Here is a 19,704-nt window from a genome sequence, read left to right as displayed (position 1 = left end):
ACACGAAAAGCGACTTTGTTTTATAAGATATAGGATAATAAGTATAGCGAAAAGAGTAGAAATCCAAACACTTATTCACTTCCAAATGCAATATTTCATACAATAATGTTAATTACAATGCACTGTACTCACAGAACACATTTACTCAATGAATGTTCACTTCATACTAAAAAATGGGTGACAAAACGATGCTGCTGCCATCTCTTAGCAATCCCAACGAAACACAATTTGCGCGAAATTCAAAATTTGGCTTTAAATCGATCTTTATTCAAAAGCCAGGATTATTACTCTTTCAAAATCATTTGGAAGTATTATTATTTAAATTATGTAATAATACTTCCAAATGGTTTTGAAAGAGTCTGAATAATTTATAGTACAATAATAAAAAATTAATGCAGAAATAAAACTAATAAACATTTTACATTTTCTTTATTGCTTATTAACTTTTGTTTTAATGATATTTACAGTATTTATGCAAAACAATTAAAATATACTGCTAAAGATTACAACATTGCTACAAGACAAACTTGCCCTTATATGTTAAAATAACAATTTTAATTTTTATAAGTTAAATAGAACATAATCTGCAAAAAATATATAATTTATATATTTATTAACCTATAAGATTGTGGGCAGCTGTACTTGATTTTATAGGTTAGTTGTGTTATTAAATTTATTTTTTAAAAAAAATTACAGACAAAGATAAAATTAATAAAGTAGGTATAATGAACTTAATACAGTGTTGGTCAAATTAAATCTAACATTAATATACAATTACTTATTTTTAATATATCCATTTTCCTTTTTAACAAAATGTTTATTTTTAACTATACAAAATCTTTTTACTGTTATGTGGAAGACACTATTACATATAAAATCTACATTTTCTTTAAGATGTTCCTCACATTGGGCAAGAAAACTAAAATTTACATCTTTTTCCAATTTGCAGATTGCAAGTTTTTTGAGGTTTAAAGAATATGATAATGTTTTGTATAAATTATTGCAGATTGTGGCACAGTTCTCAATACATAAAATCTTACAAATTTTTTCAGATACATAGTTTAACTTCTTTTTAGCATTATCATATTCTTTGAAGTCCATAAAAATGTACAATAATATATTATCGGTATGTTTAAATTTTAAAACTGAATCACAAAGCTTGCATTGGGGAGAGCTAAAAAAGTCATACATTTTCTTAAAATGAAGAATTGTCAGTCATGTTGGTGTGGCTTACGATCTGCAGAATCACTATTTCAGCAGCTAAACAATTTATCCATATAAATCCTAAATTTGCAGTGACTGTTTCCTCTCCAGGTAGCAATCCTGAAAATAACAAGAGTTAATAGAGGTCAGGTTACAGAAACTAAAATCAACATATCATTGTTAGATGAATCTTCTTGATTAAGCAATTAAGAGAAAATTAAAGAAATTGTTTAAGATTAATGTAATTTTAGTTGAAACTATTAGCATTTTGTTAAATTTATCGTATTGTTTTAAAACTGTTAATTAATATTTAATATTTTTACATGTATATCTATCTGTTTTAGGTTTTTTTCACTGTTACCATAAAATAGGCTATTTATTATGATAAGTTTTTAAGTTAAATATATTGTCATTACAAGTGAACCAGTATCAATTAATAATATACTTGAATTACCATTTGAATACTTGTCAATACCGTTCTTTGCAATGGTCCAGGTATAACATTTGCAGGAAAATGTGATGTCCCTGGTTGTTCAGTGGAAAAATTTAAATATTGGATTACCTGATTCTGAAAATAAAATATAATTGGATAGAACAGTCGTCACAGTCGTCGCATAACACTGACGCTGACCGCTCGTGTGCGCGTGCGGCATCTAACGTGTATAGTAAATTGTAACTAAATAAACGTGATAATATGAAACAAGTGCACTTCAAAAAAAAGGCTTTTACTTGTATCACTTAAGTGAATACAACAATAAGTGCGATGTCGTGTACGATTAAATGTAACAGTTGCAATATTGTGATAGACGAACTGCTATCGTATTTACAAAATAAAATATCGATAGCTGACGAAGAAACCTTAGTGAAGATATGTGCTTCGACGTTCTCCAATGAACAAATAAATAGGTCAAAGGAGTTACTTTTTGAGTCAGTTCCAACCGATCAACGTAAAACGATTAGAAAAGGCAAGGGAAAAGGGAATCGTGCTTTATTTGATATAATCAGCTTTATCAAAGTAACTGATCCTGACCTACTCCCAGTATTCGTAGCAAGAGAATTGGAAAAACTACCTCCTATTTTGTTTGATCACCTGGATACATCCAAGCTCCTAAAGGATTTGGCGCTGGTTCGCAGCGAGATTGACATTATTAAGTCCTCTTATGTATCTATCGATCATTTGGAAGCTGTAAAAAGGGATATTTTGGAGTTACAATGTGCGTCACCCCGCGTTTCTACTGCCAATGTCAACCTTAAAAGGGGCGCGTGCCGGGATAGCGGTCCTATAGGCTTAATAAATGTGGATGAGTCGCCTATAAGCTGTAACGAAAACGAAAATCTCAATTTCAAAAGATTAAATAATATAACCGCGGGAGGTAGTAATAAAACAATTATCAACAAAAGTGTATTAGTGCGATCGGTAAGCGATGAGTCACTTGACGACAAAGACTGTCAGCTGAGTGAATGCGATAAGACAGTGCAAAATAAGTCTTATGCTATAGTCACAAAGGCGCAAGCGAAACCCAACTCGAATGAGGGGTGGAAACTAGTTCATAAAAAAGGACGGAAAAGAAGGAATCATATTGAAGGGAAAACTGGGAGCGTGGTAGTTGATGCAGAGGAAAAATTCAGAGCGGCAGAGCGGTATACACCCCTGTTTATTACCAACGTTCATAAAAATACTTCAGAATCGGATATTACTACGTACATACATAAGAAAACTCAGGAAACCGTTAAACTTGAGAGAATATCTATAAGACGTGAATGTGAATATAGTGCATATAAATTTTTTGTATTACAAAGTAAAGTTTCTTTATTCTTGGATGAAAGTTTGTGGCCTAAAGGGGTTATTTTTCGCCGCTTTATTAATTTTAAAGTGTCACAGAGTAAAAATATCGGCCCTAGTATAAAATCACAAAATGGATAAAAATAATAATATTTATAAGTTTGCTACATTTAACTGTAAGAACGTGAAAAGATCTATAGATAGTATCCGTGATTTATGCAAAACAGCTGATGTAGTGGCTCTCCAGGAGACATGGCTGTTGCCAGATGAAATACCTTATCTCAATACCATCAGTGACGAGTTCAGCTGTACAGGCGTGTCAGCTGTTGATACCTCGGTGGGAATCCTGCGTGGTAGACCTTATGGCGGTGTTGCCCTACTGTGGAGGCGTAAGATTTTTCAAAATGTAACCATTGTGCAGTGTAATAATTCACGTGTGTGTGCAGTGAAAATGGTGTTGAATCAAAGGACAATATTAGTATTGAGTTTATATATGCCAACGGATTCACTGATTAATTTAACGGAATTTACGGATATTTTGAGCTCGGTAAGTGCAATAATAGACAATTCTAATGTGGACTGTGCTTACATTTTTGGTGACTATAACGCTCACCCTGTTGAGCGATTTTATGACGAGCTTATGGCCTTTTGTAATGAACAAAAATGGTTATGCATAGACTTTGAAATGTTAAAATCAGTTTCTAATACCTACACGTTTATTAGTGAAGCTCATGGCTCTAAGCGATGGCTCGACCATTGTGTGGTGACCAAAGCAGCCGCTCAAACAGTTAAAAAGGTGTATGTAAACTATGATATGACGTGGTCGGATCACTTTCCATTAATTGTTGAATGTAATTTGAATGTTATTCCAATAGTAAAAATGCAATCTAGTTTAAAATGCAACAAAGTTGTGTGGGGTGACAGGCACCCGCAACAAATTAAGACTTACCTAAAGGAATGTAATAAAAAGTTGAGTCTCATCGATTTCCCACATGAACTTCGTAAATGTGGCGACATTATATGCTATGATCCGAGTCACAGAACTATCATAAATAACTTTTATGCAAATATTGTAGTGGCTTTAAGTGAATCTGCTATTATAAGCTTTGTACGCAGGAGGGGTGGCCGGCGGGTAGTACCAGGCTGGAATAAACATGTCGCTGCTGCTCACACGGATGCCAGGCTACAATTTGAGCTATGGTCGTTGCAGGGAAGACCGTCAAATGGTTCTTGTTATCAGAGAATGTGTGAGGCTAGGAGAAAATTTAAATCGCGTTTAAAATGGTGCCAAGACCATGCGGAACAAATTAAAATGGATATATTAGCGTCACATCATATAAATAAAGATTTTCGTTCCTTTTGGAAGCAAAGCAACAGATTGCAACCGAAGCCGGGTATCCCTGTGAGCATCAGCGGTTTCACTGATCCTGAGCAGATTGCTAATCTTTTTGTAGATCATTTTTCAGTGAAGTCACCACTTGGTAGTTCGAATCATATGCAGGATGATGAGGCCGGAGTGAACAGGTTGACAAAAATAACAACTAAAGGTATTGCTGAAACTATAATGTCAATGACCAGAGGCAAGTCACCTGGTCACGATGGTCTTAGCATTGAGCACTTACAGTTGGCTGGTCCTCATTTAGCCCGTGTTTTGTGTATATTATTTAACTTATGTCTAAGTCATATCTATATGCCGGATGATATGATGCGTACAGTAGTGGTCCCTATAGTCAAAAATAAAACGGGTGACAACGCTGATAAGAATAACTACAGGCCAATCTCGTTGGCAACCGTAATCTCAAAAGTATTTGATAGCATTCTTAATACACAGCTTAATTCGTATGTCCAACTGCACGACAATCAGTTTGGTTTTAAACCGGGTCTATCAACAGAAACTGCAGTGTTGTGTCTAAAGAGTGCTGTCACTTACTACCTAAAGAGAGAAACGCCAATTGTTGCTTGTTTCCTTGATCTTTCTAAGGCTTTCGACCTGGTTTCATACAATATTTTATGGAAGAAACTTCAGAAAAGCGGCTTACCTATGGAGCTCATTAACATTTTTAAGTATTGGTATGGAAACCAGGTCAACAATGTACGATGGGAGGGAGTGTTATCTCGCCCGTACGGCTTGGAGTGTGGCGTGAGACAAGGGGGTTTGACTTCGCCAACTCTTTTTAACATTTATGTGAATGAATTGATAGCTGAACTCAGCAGCACCAGAGTTGGCTGTCATATAGAAGATGTATGTGTTAACAATATTAGCTATGCTGACGATATGGTGCTGCTGAGTGCATCTGTCTGTGGCATAAGAAAATTAGTATCTTTATGTGAGTCGTATGCTAAGTCACATGGACTAATGTATAATGTAGATAAGAGTCAAATAATGATGTTTAATGTCAGAGGCAAGTGTAGGAGAGAACTACCACCGGTTTTTCTAAATAATTGTAGCTTAGGTAGGGTGGATAGTTTTAAATATCTTGGCCACTACTTGACCTCTGATTTAAAAGACGATACTGATATTGAACGGGAGCGGAGAGCGTTGTCGGTGAGGGCGAATATGCTTGCTCGTAGGTTTGCACGTAGTTCACCCAATGTTAAAATAACATTATTTAGAGCATATTGTACATCTTTTTACACGTGCAGCCTATGGGCAGGATATACTCAAAAATCCTATAGCGCTCTCCGCATTCAGTACAATAACGCGTTCAGGATGCTGTTGGGGCTACCTCGATACTGCAGTGCCTCAGGCATGTTCGCTGAAGCGCGTGTTGACTGTTTTTACGCCCTCATGAGAAAAAGATGCGGGTCTCTGGTGCGTAGGGTACGGGGTAGTGCCAACAAAATACTAAGCATGACATCCAGTAGACTGGATTGTATATACATGAATCATTGCTGTTCCGTTGCGAACGGGACGGTGCAGCGATGATTCATGTGTATTGTAACATTTATTTAAAATATAACTATAATTGTAACTAACCTAGTCTGTAAGAAATATTGTTTACTAACCATAATGAGTCTCTGGTCACTTAAATAAATGAAGTATATTATTATTATTATTATTATAGAAAATACATTGCCAATGTATGATTACTAATATGTACCTAAATAAAACAGTTTTTCTAAACATTTTTTCAATAAAATTGACAAATGAAGGCATTTCAAAATGGTGGCAACATAACATTCTATGTTCACCATACATTTTTTTCTGAAAACCGATAGAATACCATGGGCCTTCGCGGAAGCAAAACTTGGCCCAAGTTTCACAACTGAAAAAGTACAACATTTAAGATATGACTTTATCTAGAGTAGTTAATACTTAATGATTACTTACCGGTGTGAATTGGAAATTTCAGGATCTTCACGAGGGGACATTTTTCAAATTGTCTCCCATATTTTAGATCCATATATTCAAACAGAGAGAACAACTGAACAACAATAGAAATCTAAATATAAAATACAACAGAAATGCTAAAAACGGGTTGCTTGTTTTATTCGCAGTAGTATGTTCGCCATTTGCAATGCAAATGCTACCATTGCCATTTCAAAACGTAATCCTACTACTGTACTTTAAATACCGGTTACATAAACTGTTTCTCATATCGAAAAACATTTTATCACGGTACCTTGCATACATGAAATATTATAAAGAAAGTTATTTATTAAACATTAAGTAACTAAATCGTGAATTAAAATTAAATTCTTAAAAAAAGTACTTTTATAAAAACTACTAATTAGTAGTTTTACATTAATATAGCAAATGCTACCATTGCCATTTCAAAACGTAATCCTACTACTGTACTTTAAATACCAAAGTCAAAGTCAAAATATCTTTATTCCATAAAAATGCTTAACATTCACTTGGACATGTCATAAAAGATAAAAAAAAAATGGAAAACAAAATAACCAAAAAAAATGTGCAATTTTGACTTGAAAAAAGCCCGTTCAAATGGTTGAGCTCATGAGAAGATACAGGCAAAGAAACTCATGGCCACTCTTTTTAAATGCCAACATTTGTTATAAATCACAATTAACAATTTTAACTTAGAAATAGAGCAACTCATTTCCAAACATCTTTATCGCGAACATAATCTTTAACAGAGTAATAAGCTTTTTGGCAGAGCCTGTGCTTTACCACTTTTTTAAATTTGTTCAGTGATAAATTAACCACGTCGTTTGGAAATTTGTTATAAAAGTGTATACTTTGACCTACGAATGAGTGAGACACTTTATGGAGCCTAGAGAAGGGCACAGCAAGCTTATTTTTATTTCTTAAATTATATTGATGGAGGTCACTGTTTTTATTAAATTTATTAATATTCTTATGCACATATACTAAGTTGTCGTAAATATATTGGGAGTGTAGTGTGAGGATGTTAAAGTCTTTAAATTTATTCCTTAGTGACTCCCGTGGACCCATTTTATAGACTGCTCGGACAGCCCGTTTTTGGAGCACAAAAATGGTATCTGTGTCAGCGGCACTGCCCCAAAGTAACAGGCCGTAAGACATAATGCTATGAAAATAGCTGAAGTATACTAAACGCGCGGTGTCAACATCGGTCAGTTGACGAATCTTGCGGACAGCATACGCTGCCGAACTAAGTCTACCAGATAAAGTTTCTATATGCGGACCCCATTGTAACTTAGCATCTAATGTTATACCTAAGAAAACAGTTTCATTAACTACTTTAAGTTCCTTATTGTTCTGCAAAACCCTGGTTTCTACTTGTTGAACATTCTTAGTAAAGAACCTGATACATTTAGTTTTACTACTATTTAAAAGCAAGTTATTGGCACTAAACCAGTGCAATATCCTAGAAAGAGCATTGTTTACATCGTCAATTTCCAATTGCTGTCTATTAACCTTAAAAACTAAAGATGTATCATCTGCAAACAACACCATTTCACAGATATCTCTCATAAGGTGAGGTAAGTCATTAATGTACAAAAGGAACAAAAACGGACCCAGAATAGAGCCTTGTGGCACCCCCAATGCTACAGGTGACCCGTGTGATAGTTTCACGCCACGCCCCTCCCGACAGCTCGGCGACCGCACCCGAGAGTTGCCGACACGCCGGGTGGCGCGTAACATGAGCTTTCGTAATTAAGCTTTTATATTTCCATGTTAGGCGCCAAAATCTTATTTCCGTAGCATTAATCATTTTACTTTAATTTAATTATAAAAGAGACTACGTCAATTACGTTAATTACTTATTTGACAATTTTTGAGATTTTTCTACAACGTGAAAATGTGTAATAAAAATGTAGAAGTATGCGTTGCGGCTACCGCTACTAAGCACGCAAACCTCTACACTCTTTTATAAAAAGAGTAAAAAAAAAATTAGTGCTTATATTTTATTTCTCTAAATAATATATACAAATAATTAAATGCGAAGTATTAATCTTCTTCGTGCGGTGAAAATAGTTTAGCTACTTCGAAAAGGTCTTCAAACTCGCCCTGCGCCAGCACCTGAAAAGAATATACTAAAATAAGATATTGAAATCTTGGACGGTTTCCAATGAGGCGCGGGTTCAAAGCCCGCTACTTTCAAATTTTATACGTTTTCCTTATAAGTATTTATCGAAATCAACGTTATAATTCTAATGTTAGCTATATACTTTCAAAATCACCAGTACATCATCATCAATGACGCTTAAATTGACAGGAGGACTAGAGAGCGCTTAATATATATATTTTTTACATTGTGAATAAGTAGAACATAAGTTCGACTTAATCATTACGTAAATGGCACCTACGTACCTGTCGCGCGACCTGCATCCGATTGAACAAGTTCCACAGCAGCACACCCACCACACGCCCGTCTCGCAGGTAGAACACCACACCGCGTTCGTAGCGCCGGGGCGCCTCCCCCACCCCCTCTGGCTCTCCCGTCTGCCCCGCCTGCCCCACGCCCGCCGCCGCCGAGCTGGTGACCACCTCGTCGACCGCGTCAGCCGAGAACACGCCGACCGTCTGCAGGCGCGAGTCTATGATACCTATCGCCTGAAAAACGTACTACTATAGTATCGGCCCGTTCCTAACTGCGCGTTTAATTATAGGACGCTACATGTACCTCGTAACCGAACTGCGAGCCGACGTCGCTCCAGAACATGCTCTGGTGCGTGTAGGTCTTGGGCGGCGCCATGGCGGCCATGTTCTCGCCGGCGAGACGCCCCGTGACCACAGCGTGATCATGATGCTCCACGCGCCGCCGCCCGAGCGCCGGGTCGTAGAAGCAGGCCACGTCGCCCGCCGCGTACACGCCCGAGCGCGCCGCCAGCTCCGCGTTCACCACCACGCCGCCCAACTCCGCGCTTAGCTCCAGCCCCGCCGCCGCCGCCAGCTCCGTGGCCGGCTCGCTGCCCGCGCATTCCACGACCACGTCGGCCCGCAGCCGCGCGCCGTCCGCCAGCTGCAGCGCCACCTGCTGCGCATCCACGTCGCCACCCACCACCTCGGAGCGCGCGCGCAGCTCCACGCCCATCGCCGCTAGGCGCCGCGCCGCGTCACGCGCCAGGTACGCGGGCAGCAGGCGCGACAGCGGCTCGTCCTCGCGGAACAGCAGCAGCACGCGGCCGCGCGCGCCCATGCGCTCCGCCAGAGCGGCCGCCAGCTCGCAGGCCAGCAGGCCGCCGCCCACCAGCGCCACGGTGGCGGCGCCCGCGTCCAGCGCGGCGGCCAGCCGGCGCGCATCGCGCACATCGCGCAGCGCCAGCGCGCGGCCGGCGGTGGCAGCGGCGCGCAGCGCGGGCAAGCGGCGCGGGCGCGCGCCCGTGGCGAGCAGCACCTTGTCATAGGTGAGCTCGTGGTGGCGCGCGCCGGCGCGCAGCAGGGCGGTGCGGCGCGCGGGGTCGAGGCGCGCCACAGTCCAGCCGCGCGCGAGTGCCGCGCCGGGCGGTGCGTAGAAGGCGGCGGGCTCGTAGGCGAGCGGACGGCGGCGCCCGTTCCACTGACGAAAGGAGAGCGCGCCGGGGTCGGGCGCGAGCGCCAGCGTGGGCTCGCGCCACAGCTCCTTGCTTAGCGGCGGCCGCATGTAGGGCAGCGCACGCTCGGCGGCGACGATGAGCACGGCGGAGTCGGGGCGCGCGCTGCGCAAAGCGCGCATGGCGGCGAAGGAGGCGGTGCCGCCGCCTACTAACAGGTACTGCACGTGCGCGGGCAGCTCCTCGGCGGTGGCGGGGATGGGCCCTCGGCCCTCCTCCTCTTCGTCGCCGATTCGCTCGCCAATTTTATCTTTACCTTATTACAAAATATATTGTAACAAAAACCAAAAACCGGTTAAGTGCGAGTCGGACTCGCCCACCGAGGCTTCCCTACCAATTTTGGAACGTACACTCATTTTGTATGAGATGAGTTTTAATTATTTTTTCACTTTCTACCGAATTCTGAAGGCATTGCGTGTTGAGTGGCAGAAATCAACGCCGCGCTGAAACCTATAAATTTTCACATTTTGGATTTTTTTCCTTTATTTGTATTCTGACTTCGTGCCAAATATTATAGGTATCGACGGTTACCCGTCAAATTTCATACAAAATGCAGCAAAATTGATGTGTAAATTCTCATATAATTTTATTGCGTTGACTTTTCTGTCATTCAAGTGGTTGTCATTTTCAGGTTGATACCTTCACACGATCTCGAGAATAGTGGTCTTGACAGACGGACAACAAAGTGATCCTCCATCCATCTTTGTTAGGAGGGACTGAGTAATAAATAATGGCTTACTTGTAGTTTCGTGTACAACTTTATCTTCGGCATCATCAATTATCTTGCGGTAGTAGTACACCTGTACGGAACAGTCATTTTAAATTACTGCACTTATTCATTTACATTGGAATAACACCCCATCTAAATTATATTGAGGCATAGTCGAGAATAGGGAAGAGACATCATTAATGTGGGGTGGCTGGGTCATGTAGTAAGAATGTTGTTTAATTGAGGTGATTGAGTCAGTTTTAAATATGTTAACATTTTTATACATCTAAAGAAATTAATGATAAAAAAATATTTATTTTAGAAGATTCTCAATATAAAGTTATCAATATTATGCATGTTGTAAGATCGTAATTCTGTAAGTACCTTTCGTTAATTGATTTTTGTTATTGACGTTTACTTATGTTCCTTAATTTAAATTTTGTACATGTTTATTTGCATTGAAACCTAATTGTTACTCTATTATCTGTTGTTTTGGTTTTAGTTTTAAAATTTCAAATCTAATACTTAAATATAATATTTATAGCAAGATTGTGTTTAAAAAAATATTTATTATTGTTCATATTTTCATTTAGTACTGTGTTTTAAAAAGAAAACAAAGACAATGTGCAATAATATACTCACACCTCCGAGTGATGCAGTCAGCGCAAAAGCGGCCAGTGCAGACCATGTGCGGGGCGACTTTGGGGGAGGAGGAGGAAGAGGAGGCGAAGGCGGCAGAGCACCTCCGGCACCACCGCTATCGTTCTTTAGGTTTACTGCAGTATTGCTTTCAACAGTCTTCTTGCTATTGTGACTCAGGACAGTCTGTAATATTTTTAAAATGATACTATAAGTTTGGAATAAGCAGCAAACTGATTTATTTTCTTCTGATACACAGTTCTATTCACATAATTAATATATAAGTTTTAATTTATATTGAATAATTCTATGTAATAAGCATACAAATAAAAAAATGCTTACATTATCTATAAGATCAATCATCATATTCTACATTAAGTGTAATGCTACACCACGGAGCCAAAACAATTGAACTTTACTACTGTTTCATATAGATATACTATAAGAAAAATAGATATAAAGACACAGAATAACATTATTACAATAATACTTTTTGTGCCAATCATATTTTATTGATATATATAAATTCTATTAAATTAAAGTAATTAATGTTTTAAAATAGATAATGAAAATACTTATATGTCACAAATATCCTCCACATTCAAAAAGTATGTAATATTTCTCTTTTATGGGTTTTTTTCTTACGAAAGAATGGTGTTAGAATCTATTTAAATTAAATTTACAGAAGAACAATATAGAATTTTAAATAGTATAATCATAAAATAAATTTCTATATGTATCTATGTAATGATCTCAAATTACTTATTCTATAATATTCTTTTGTGAATTACCAAAAATAATTGTATTACCGTTTTATATTTCCTCAATTTATTTGTGCGCTTGTGTAAATAAAATATTAATTAAAATATGGTTACAAAAAAAAACAAATAATATTATTATGTGCCAAATTAGCCAAACTTGAAGACTTTTAATGGGTGCGGCATAGGGTCTATCATACCTGAAGCATGATTATTTATTAGTGCACTGCGGGGTCGAAAAATCCCATCAATTTATAGGGGATTATCTTAATGGGTTTAATATAGGGTACGGTAGGTACTGAAAGAATATTCTTTTATACCCACATATCAACGAATAAACACTCTATACAAATTATAATGCACTGATTGGTTCATTTAGTGTTGAGAAAAGAAAAATCTGCTTCATACTATCACTCACAGCAGAGTAGGCAGAGGTAATGTAGTGTTTGGACATTATGTTCCCCATTTTCCACCGAATTTTTGAGGCTTTGATTGTTGAGTGGCAGAACTCAAAGTCACGATTTGCCTGGATACCAGAAAATGGGAATATAAATTTAAATATAATAAATGAACTACAAATATAAGTATACAATTATTATTTCTATAAATTTTTCTTTATTTGTATTGTATGTTCTCACTATGTGCCAAATTTCATTAGAAACATATTTGAAAATTTTTTCAAACACCTGAAGTTGAAAAAAAAAACATTTATTTAAAGAATCTCACACATTATATTGTAATCAATAGGAAAAGTATTCTTACTGCTTACTTAAATTTTATTTTGTATGCTTTCACTCAAATCTTAAGTAGATTTCATATTTTGAAAAAAAAAATCATGAATACTTAAAAAATATTATGTGAGAACAGCTACTTTAAAAAAAATTACTTTGTGTATGTATATACTGCAAAGTTATATAAACTATTTTATTTCATCTTTACACTAGCCAAATAAACCCTCTATTATACCCTCTGTGAATAATTTAAACATACCCTCTGTTAATTCCATTTTGTCTCAAGCCCAAATGAATAGACTATGGGTATTTTAGTTATGTAAAATTTTGGTATTTGTGTTATTTTGGTTAAAAATATTGTTTTTTTATTTTAAAAATATTTCTTATAAATTATTATTATTTCATAATCATGCTGTACTTACTTGTTCTCCGGTTGCCGCACTTGAATAAGAACATACACCTAGAGATAATAAAATATATAATTCATCATTATCCTTGTTAACTCAAACATTATGTTAGGACTGTCCTTAACAGGATTGTTTTAAGAAACTTTCAATAAGAATAACATTTTAGCACTTACGAAACAGTTTGCAAACATCTCTTCGAGCTATCGATTGGCCCTCGATGTAAATACTCGTTATTGCTCTTAACATCTTAAGCACTTAATAATGATTCTGGCTCGAATAAATACTTTGGTTAAATATATCTTAATTTAAATCTCAATAGCATTCTGTTTCATCACATTTTATACGGCTATTTAAAAACAATTTAATACATTTTGAGGTTATAGTTTTGACATTTTATACCACAGAACCACAGATGGATAAATAAATAATAATAATACAAGGACACAGAACACATTTACTCAAGTACCCAATGTACAAGGATATAGACTAGTATATAAGTACATAGTCATATTCTTCAGTCCTTTAATAGTTCAGGATACTATTATTATTTATAATGATTAATATGGATTGGAACTGGAGCAATGAAATACAAAATGTATTTTTCGTTTCTGTACGGCTGTTAAGTTTCGAATTTTAAAATAATACACTTAGATAATAAAAATATAATATATTGATATTTTCTACGGTAAGCACCATAAACTGTCACAGTTGTCTATTTGTGAAATGTGAACTAAGAAAATATAAAAGAAAAATATTGTGTCAATGTCAAATATATCGGTCTTCACACAAGTATTCAATTATTATTTTACAAATTTTATATAGTAGGTACTGTAGGTAGTCCGTAAGCCTACAACTGCATTTACAATCTTAACGTGTGTGAACAATCTCTTATCAAAATTCCACCAGCTGCGATAAACGAAGGAAATACTCTCCGAACTGCTAATTGGTATGAAATTAAACCACATATAATATCACAACAATTATCAAATAGCTGCCGTAAGACAAATTAGGGTGCTTGTTGTCATCGAAATACACTTATTTCAAATCTTTCTGTGGTCTGCTAGAGAAAAGCCGCTGGATAGATCGCCCGTTAGCTTGTAGCCATAAAATAATTAAATTTTTCAAAACAAACACTTCTGTATATTAAATAAATAATTATGTAGTAAAAACAGATATCTAATATATGTTTATAAAACTAATGTCGAATATTGTCATCATATTTTTAAGAAGCTTGAAACAATTGTCTTGGTTTATGAAGATTTTATGCTGTTATGTTTGTGAAGAATAAAAATAATTGTAGGTTTGATCCTATCTCGAGGAAATAAAATATTTATTTAAATTTATATTTTCATTTCTATGCTCTGGTGTCGAGTACACAATGCCTCCAAAATTTATTGTAAAAAATCCCACTGTGTGAGGGATACAGTGTGGAGCTAATTTTTTTCTAATCAAAGTAATTAAATTTTAAATAATGGTGATTATAAATGCACAAAACAGAAAAGACAACATGGTAAGAGGAATGGGGCGCAGTAAATGCTGTGAGACCTGTCTAACTACAGCACCGTTTTTAAGCCTCATCCTAATTCAAATATTTAAAGAAAATTAAAAAATGCAGGGAAGGATGCAATAATTTGCATTTATTTTTGAAAACAATAATAGTTAGCACATAATAAAACATTAATGCAGGACTATGTTAGTCCATAAAAAATAGTTTTTTTCTTCGCGGTCTTAAGCCCAAATTGGCTTGTATGACCACTGCACATTCATTCCTAATATGTACAATTTTCATAAATTCTTGATTTTTCGGAAGTAGCTTGTACTAACATTCTCTAAACTTTTAAAGGTGGTCGGAGATGTTAGCCGCGTGCGAGTCGGGTGAAGTGTTCGCCCTGCTGGAGGCGCGCGAGACCCTCGACGGCATAGCGGCGCTCTACGCCAGCGTGCGAGAGTCCTGGCTCACACGCGCGCTTCTGCAGTACCACGCGCGCACCGGCTCAGCGCGCGTGCTCGAGCTGCTCGTGCGCGCGCCTGACGCGCACGCGCGCCACCTGCTCGACGCGCTGCACGAGCAGCTGCGCGCCGAGCGCCCCGCGCGCCTTCATGCACTAGCCGCGCTGGCGCCTCTCGTGGCGCGCCGCCCGCCCTGGCTGCACCGCCTGCCCGCGCACCCACTGGCGCGCGACCTACTGCGCGCCGCGCGCGTCGAGCGCGACCCGCTGCCGCTGCTGCACGCACTGCTGGCGCTGGCCGCGCTGCTGCCCGCCGAGCCGGCACTGGCGGTGCAGCACTGGCCTGATCTGGCCGACGCGCTGCTGCGCCCCGCCGCTTTGGAACCGCCGCCGCCACCGCCCGCCCGCGCGCACCTGCAGCTGGCGCAGCTCGCTCTCTTCCACGCGCTGTACGCCACGCACCCTTGCGCGCTGCTGGAGACGTTGCGTGCCGAGTGCGCCGCCGCTGGCGGCGCACGCGCTCTGTGGGAGCATGGTTTGGCGCCACTGCTGCGGTCCGTGCGCCTGCACCCCGCGCTAGTGACAGGCGCGCGCGCGCGCGAGGTCGAACCGCCCGACGTGCTGGCGGGCCCGCGCCGGTCCGCGCCGCGCGCTTCCTCCGCCGCGCCCGCGCCCTCCGCGCCGACTGAGCCCGCGCCCGGCAGCGGGGCGCACGCCGCGCGCGCCGCATCCGCGCTGCGGCCCGGTGCCGAGCCCTGGTTTCCGCTGGGCGAGCGCTGCGGCGCCGACTCCGCGCCGCACACGCCGCTGCCGGCCGAGGCCGACGCCGCTGAGCCGCCCGAGGCCGCCGTGGAGGCCACGCCCGAGAACACGCCCGCCAAGGAGACGCGCGCGCAGTTCCGTTTCCCCGCCGAGTCCGCCGCCGTGCGCGCTATTGGCCGGCGCTCGCAGCCGCCCTCGCCGATGCGCAAGGAGACGTCGCCGCCCGCCGGCGCGGAGGCTTACGCGGGGCGCCTGGCACGCGTGGCGCTGGAGCGGCGCGCCGCGGAGTCGCCGGTACCCTTCGGCGGCGGACCCCCGCCCGCGGGCGCCGTGGCACGGCCGGAGCCGAGCCGCGCGGGCCCGCCGCCGGATCCGGAACCGCTCAACATTGAGGACCGCGAGGTGCTGGAGCTGACAGAGCGCGCGCGCGCCGAGCGCTCGTGGGCGGGCACAGACGCGCGCACGCCGGAGGCGCGGGACCCGCGTGCGGGAGACGCCGAGGCAGGGGGGAGGGCGGCGCGCCCGCGGGCTGCAGGGGCGGGAGCGGGGGCGGCGCGGCGCTCCGCCTCGTGGTCGCGAGGTACAGGGGGCGGGGGGCGCACCGCGTCGGTGGCCGTGCAGACGCTGGACGTGTGGCCGGCGCCGTACGAGTTCCTCATTGCAGACTTCTACCGATGTCTTCCCGACGACGAACGCAAACAGGTCAGTTTAGTCTTTGGTGAAAGAAAAGAATATACAAAGTAACACAATCGATGGAACAACAATACCTATCTATTTCATCCCTTTGTATGTTCAGCTATTTTCAGTGGTTCAACAGATATCTTTTTTTAAATGTAAACCGTAACTCTGACAATAATAAAAAAATGTTACCGTAACGAAAATTATCTACTTCAGTCTTCATAACCTTACATACTAGTAAGGTCTACTTCAAAACCTGTTACAAAGGTTTCGAACTTCATTCAATATTGTTTTATTCTGATCCTATGCTGTGGTGTCGGGTTCACGGCCTATGCTGGGGTAGTTTTACAATATCAATCCCGCTTCTAAGAAATCCAAATACTTGGGGAATTATACGAACAATACAATTTTTAGGTAGTTGATCCATCACATCAACTTGTATCATCGCACTCACACATACATACTCACTATACTTGAGTTATATACGATACTCATACACTCTTTAACATTGAAGAAGCCTTAAGAAATTTCACACATTATTTTATATAAATAGTTTTTTCTACCTGATTTGAGTCCTATTTTCCCTTGGACATTTTAGAGATGGATGGAGATTTAGCTTTTGATAATATCTTATTTAGATCATACTGTTGTTTGAAAGACCGGGGTCTACGCTGTTCTACTAATTCTTCTAATAATTTCTGTATATGTAACGCGATCAACAGATTAATGACCATCTTAATCCTTTTCAAAGTATGCACACTGCATGATGGATAGGTACCTCATTTGTCTCGTATGAGAAAAATGTTTGCCCAATTCTAGATATTTAATTTACCCCTATGCTTAAAACCCGCACTTATGGAATTGCAAATATCCGACAGAGTTCTAACGAGAAGATCGAGACCGTGGTCCCTCCTTGCGAGCGCCTCGACCACTACCTCGCGGAGCTCTACTCTGGCCGCGTCGTGGCCGGCGCCTCCGAGCTCGCCGAGCAGCTCGCGTTCGTGCACGCGCAGCTCATGTACGAGCGATGGCGCCGCGAGGCGCACGCCGAGCGCAACCGCCGCCTGCTGGGCCGTTGTCGCCAGGCGCACGCGCTCGAGCTGCAGAACGCCGCCCTGCGCGACCGCCTGCGCGCCGCCACCTCCGAGCGCGACGAGCTGCTGCGACGTCTCGAACGGGCGCCGCCCGCGCCCGCGCCCGCTCCGCCCGGCGCGCCCGAGCGCGAGCTGCGCCTCGAGGCGGCGCTCGCCGAGGAGAGCGCCGCACGCCTGCGCGCCGAGGCCGCGCTGCGCGAGGCAGAAGCGCAGCGCGCCGCCGACGCCGCCGAACTACGGCGCTCGCGCGGCTCGTCGTTCGAGGCGGCGCGCCAGCTGGAGGCGTTGGCGCGCGCGGCTCTGTCTGCGGAGCGGCGCGGTGAGCACGCGCGGCGCCTGCGCTGCGAGCTGCTAGTGCTGGCGGAGCGCGAGGCGCGGCTGGGCGAGGCAATGCGCGCGGCGGGCGGCGCAGCGGCGGGCGCGGAGGCGGCGCGCGCGGCCGCGGAGGAGCGCGCCCTGCGGGCGGCACTAGCGCGCGCGGAGGCGGAGGCGGAGGGCGCGGCGGCGCGCGCTGAGGCGGCGGGCGCGCGCACACACGAGCTGGAGGCGGCGCTGAGCGCGCGCGACGCAGCCGTAGCCGAACTGCGGCGCGCGGCGCGGCAGGCGGCGGAGGAGCACGCGGCGCGGCTGCGCGCGCTGCAGGACAAGTGCGCAGCGCTGGCGAGGGTGGTGCGCGCCACCGAGTGTCAGCGACTGGAGTGGCTGGCGGTGGCGGGCGCGGGGGCGGGGGCGAGCCAAGACGACGACGACGAGGCAGCGGGGCGCAGTTAATGCCGCAGTGTTCTCTTTTCGCGTCGACGCATTGCTTGTATTTTATTTGGGGAAATTTCAAAAAACAACTGAAAGCTTACTTGATATTTGTATAACTTACGGACGACCGCTCGCTCTCTGCAGAATCATTTAACTGAATATTTTTCTCTATTACCCATAGGTAGCACCTACCGCGAGTGTGACGCCAAAGTTTATATATTTTTGACCAATCACTAAATATACTGTGTTGTCATGGATTTGGTTATGCAATATATATGTATAGTGAGTGATATTTATATGATTTAAATCCTCAGCTCTGGTTGCCATCTTTATGTTTCCAAAATTATATAATATTAGTATGTTAGTTCCTGCAAGTGTACATACACGCCGCTAGAGTACAGACGAGGACTGATGCTGTTATTAGTCGATTACTTAAGTTGTAAAATAGTTTAATTATATTATTTGCAACAATTCTTTTTGTATTAAATCATATTTAACAAGTTAAGTTTCAATTTAAAATTGAGAAGACTGAAGGCGGCCTCCACTTTTATTTATATTATATATATTTATTTAAAGTAAATATTATTATTTGGTTGCTAAATAAAATAAATGTGTTACGTTCCCACACAACCTGGGAATCGCTGACCTAGGACCACCCAGAACATGTCCCCCAACATTACCCATAATTTCATTTCCAATTAATATATTGCATAATTCTCTTAAATCTTGGAATTGTTATTTGAATCCCCGCACCTGCTGTTATAATTAAAATTAAACGTAGAATATAAAATCATTCTTGTCTCCGACTTTGAGCAAGTCTCACCTTTGTAACAATAAGTTAATTTTAATAAAGTATTTTTTAAGTAAAATCGGTATATTCTACGTTTAATTTTAATTTTAATTATAACAGCAGGTGCGGGGATTCAAATAACAATTTCAAGATTTAAGAGAATTATGCAATGTATTAATTGGAAATGAAATTATGGGTAATGTTGGGGGACATGTTCTGGGTGGTCCTAGGTCAGCGATTCCCGGGTTGTGTGGGAACGTAACAAATGATTTTTTTAATTTATAAATATTAGTGAATGCCGCCTTTGGTATCACATTCTCAAATATTTTATGTAAAAAATATATATAATAGTTGTACGAGATGTAATAATGAATAAACTTTGTATTAGTTAACTTCCCTCGGGGCTCGCGAAAGACCGCGCTCTCCGCACTTCGGAGAAGTAATGATTAAAGAGATGCAATCAAACCCTG

At 41.7% G+C, this 19,704-nt stretch overlaps 2 protein-coding genes across 4 annotated transcripts; one reads left to right on the top strand and one right to left on the bottom strand.

Moving 5' to 3' along the window:
• Positions 1 to 8,324: 8,324 nt before the first annotated feature.
• LOC146533269 (putative apoptosis-inducing factor 1, mitochondrial) lies at positions 8,325 to 13,652 on the bottom strand. 3 transcript variants are annotated; one of them, XM_085195718.1, is made up of 8 exons: positions 13,385 to 13,652; positions 13,227 to 13,264; positions 12,492 to 12,599; positions 11,319 to 11,501; positions 10,707 to 10,767; positions 9,058 to 10,223; positions 8,745 to 8,987; positions 8,325 to 8,453 (listed from the first exon to the last, which is right to left on the bottom strand). In XM_085195718.1, the coding sequence occupies exons 1-8, from the start codon at positions 13,455 to 13,457 to the stop codon at positions 8,382 to 8,384; spliced, it is 1,944 nt and encodes a 647-aa protein (XP_085051844.1). In that variant the 5' UTR covers positions 13,458 to 13,652; the 3' UTR covers positions 8,325 to 8,381. The 3 variants fall into 3 exon arrangements, with proteins under 3 accessions (XP_085051844.1, XP_085051845.1, XP_085051846.1); XM_085195719.1 differs by lacking the exon at positions 12,492 to 12,599 and adding an exon at positions 12,125 to 12,154; XM_085195720.1 differs by lacking the exon at positions 12,492 to 12,599 and having other exon boundaries at positions 13,385 to 13,650.
• A 112-nt stretch (positions 13,653 to 13,764) lies between these two features.
• Positions 13,765 to 19,699, top strand: Tsc1 (tuberous sclerosis 1 protein hamartin). Its single transcript, XM_085195716.1, has 3 exons — positions 13,765 to 14,157; positions 15,055 to 16,624; positions 17,479 to 19,699. Exons 2-3 carry the CDS (start codon positions 15,065 to 15,067, stop codon positions 18,463 to 18,465), a joined length of 2,547 nt encoding a protein of 848 aa, XP_085051842.1. The 5' UTR covers positions 13,765 to 14,157; positions 15,055 to 15,064; the 3' UTR covers positions 18,466 to 19,699.
• Positions 19,700 to 19,704: the final 5 nt, after the last annotated feature.

Source organism: Heliconius melpomene, chromosome 13 (genome assembly GCF_056956725.1).
Source record: "Heliconius melpomene rosina isolate 202511_hmr_F chromosome 13, ASM5695672v1, whole genome shotgun sequence".
NCBI lineage: Eukaryota > Metazoa > Arthropoda > Insecta > Lepidoptera > Nymphalidae > Heliconius > Heliconius melpomene.
This window is presented reverse-complemented; position numbering and strand designations above follow the sequence as displayed.

Excerpts from the sequence above, each read along its gene's own strand:
- LOC146533269 (XM_085195718.1), bottom strand. The coding sequence starts at position 13,457 with ATGTTAAGAGCAATAACGAGTATTTACATCGAGGGCCAATCGATAGCT. Across the intron at positions 10,768-11,318 it reads TGACTGCATCACTCGGAGGT|GTGTACTACTACCGCAAGAT; the intron begins GTGAGTATATTA and ends TGTTCCGTACAG. Across the intron at positions 8,988-9,057 it reads GCTCGCAGTTCGGTTACGAG|GCGATAGGTATCATAGACTC; the intron begins GTACATGTAGCG and ends TACGTTTTTCAG.
- Tsc1 (XM_085195716.1), top strand. The coding sequence starts at position 15,065 with ATGTTAGCCGCGTGCGAGTCGGGTGAAGTGTTCGCCCTGCTGGAGGCG. Across the intron at positions 16,625-17,478 it reads CCGACGACGAACGCAAACAG|AGTTCTAACGAGAAGATCGA; the intron begins GTCAGTTTAGTC and ends AATATCCGACAG.